The sequence below is a fragment of the Plectropomus leopardus genome, unplaced genomic scaffold (assembly GCF_008729295.1).
Source record: "Plectropomus leopardus isolate mb unplaced genomic scaffold, YSFRI_Pleo_2.0 unplaced_scaffold27204, whole genome shotgun sequence".
Taxonomy (NCBI): domain Eukaryota; kingdom Metazoa; phylum Chordata; class Actinopteri; order Perciformes; family Serranidae; genus Plectropomus; species Plectropomus leopardus.
The window spans coordinates 1-2,215 of NW_024629607.1; the positions used below are offsets into that span (position 1 = coordinate 1).

The following is a 2,215-nucleotide window of genomic DNA, read 5'->3' on the forward strand; positions in this document are numbered from 1 at the left end:
TAGTATATTTAATATATTTTTTTCTTTGCAAATTTTTAAATATTTTGGGGTGTTTTAACTTTTTTTTATGTATTTTTATGCATTTGATACTTTTAATATTTGAAGTGCTTTTTCCTGAATATACTTACCTACTTTGACTTAAGTAAAATTTTCAGTGCATGACTTGAACTGAGCCTTTTTCGCTGTGTGGTATTAGTACTTCACTTCACACTCTACAGTTGTCATTTTGACCAAAACGGTCTCTGTGGTGTCTTTTAAAGCTGTTTTTTGTTTTGCAGGCTGGACTGAAGAACCGTCAGCTGGACACGGTGGATTTCTACCTGAAGAGTAAAGAAAACATCCTGTCGCCTGCTGCCGATCAGCCCGCAGCCTCCACAGTCAACCTGACAGACGGTACGGACGCACAATTATTGAAGCCCAGAGACATATTTCTGCCTATACTTTATAACTTTCATTTTAATAACTATACGTATACAAATTCTACTTTTAGTGGCTTCACTCGTGTCAGTTTCGTACGTGTTTGTGCGTATAAAGTTGTGTGTTTTGTATTTCTGGTGCCAGCAGCTGTCCAGGAGTTGTGTCCTGCGTTGGACCTTCTGTGTTCGGCTGTCAGAGATTCAAACAGCGAAGCTCAGAGCCGACAGTTCTCCGAACAGCTGCTCAACATCACGCTGAGCTTCGTCAACACGCAGATCCGCTCAGTGCTCAACACACACCGTAAGGCAACACACACACACACACACACACACACACACACACACACACACACACACACACACACACACACCTCCTTCCTGTCATCAGCACAGCAGTGGGATTAGATCTGGCTAAGGTGGAGTATATATAACATGAATAAACTTGGGCCCCATATCGACCCCTGTGGAACTCCATAATTTATTAAAGAAAAACGGATCATATTTTTCTAAATGAGAAAAAACACGACAAAACCTCAACTTTATTTAAAATTAAATCCCCCAAAATAAAAATGCACCTAAAACGTATAAAAAGAAAAAAAAAACACCCACAAATTTAAAAATGGAAAAAAAGAATATCCAAATAACTCAAAATAATTTTTAAAAATCTGAAAAAAATCACAAAAAACTCAAAATTATAAAAAAATAACAAAATATAAAAAAATGCATAAAATGACTTGAATGTTTGTCAAAATAGTTAGCGATTAATATTCTCACTATCAGATAATTAATCAACTACTCATTTCATCTCTGCTCGTACAAATACGTAAGTAATTTAATACATAACAAAATATCATATTTTATAAACTCGTGTCATTTTTTGATGCAGAAAAATTACATATCTAAGATTTATATTTCCCTCTGAAATGTAGTGGAGTAAAAGTATATATTGGCATGAAAATAAAATATAAAAGTTAAGTACAATGACCACAAATGTGTACTTAAAATGTACAGTACTTGAGTAAAAGTACTTAGTTACATTCGGGCACTGGGCCCTAATAGACACAAATGTCCGATTTGTCAGTTGCGGTCTCTCGTGTCTGCAGACGAGGACGCAGGCGTGCGGAGCTGCGTGGACGTTCTGGAGCGGTACGTCACCGAGCTGAGGAGCTACATGAAGAGGTTCCCCTGGCCTGCAGGGGGCGACACCTCCAGCACCTCCTCCTCCTCCGACTCTGCTCAGGAGGAGGCTCGGACAGACGAGTGGGAGCAGCTGCCCACGGAGGTGACGTGTCCTCGTGAAATGTCCCCACACAGTTTTATTTTTTGTCCCTCTACCCAGAAAATTGTAGTTGTTCGTGTCCCTCGTGTGTCCTGCAGGAAGTGGTGCGCCTGTCCATCCTGACCAATCAGATCCCCCGAGCTCAGGCCGTCCTGAGGAGGCGGGGCCAGCCGGAGCAGCGTCTGTCGGCCCTGAGGACGGAGGGTCTGCGTCAGGCGTTCTCCTGCCTGCAGCGCCGAGACCTGCAGACCGCCAGCACGCTCCTCGTCAACACGGTGAGGTCACCTCGCTCCGGGAGTCAACCGACCAATCAGACTTTAACGAGCTTTAACACCTTTGACACGTGAACAAATTTGTTTGATTTCTTTAAAAACGTCGAGGGAAAAGACATCGAGCAACTGGGCGAGAAATGTCACGCAAATTACAAGACATAAGTGAAAGGTGGCGAAAAATTACCTGAAATTAAAAGAAAAAAGTTTAAATTGTTGAGAGTTCGATCTTTATAATTTTAGATTTAAAT

General features: G+C 41.3%; 1 protein-coding gene across 1 annotated transcript; it reads left to right on the forward strand.

Annotated features, from left to right (window-relative positions):
- Nucleotides 1-278: 278 nt before the first annotated feature.
- LOC121937708 (spatacsin-like) lies at nucleotides 279-2,104 on the forward strand (the record flags this gene model as incomplete). Its single annotated transcript, XM_042481029.1, has 4 exons — nucleotides 279-393; nucleotides 562-717; nucleotides 1,520-1,698; nucleotides 1,794-2,104. Coding segments are annotated over 4 exons (699 nt in total), but the record flags the coding sequence as incomplete, so codon positions are not given.
- Between the last annotated feature and the right edge of the window lie 111 nt (nucleotides 2,105-2,215).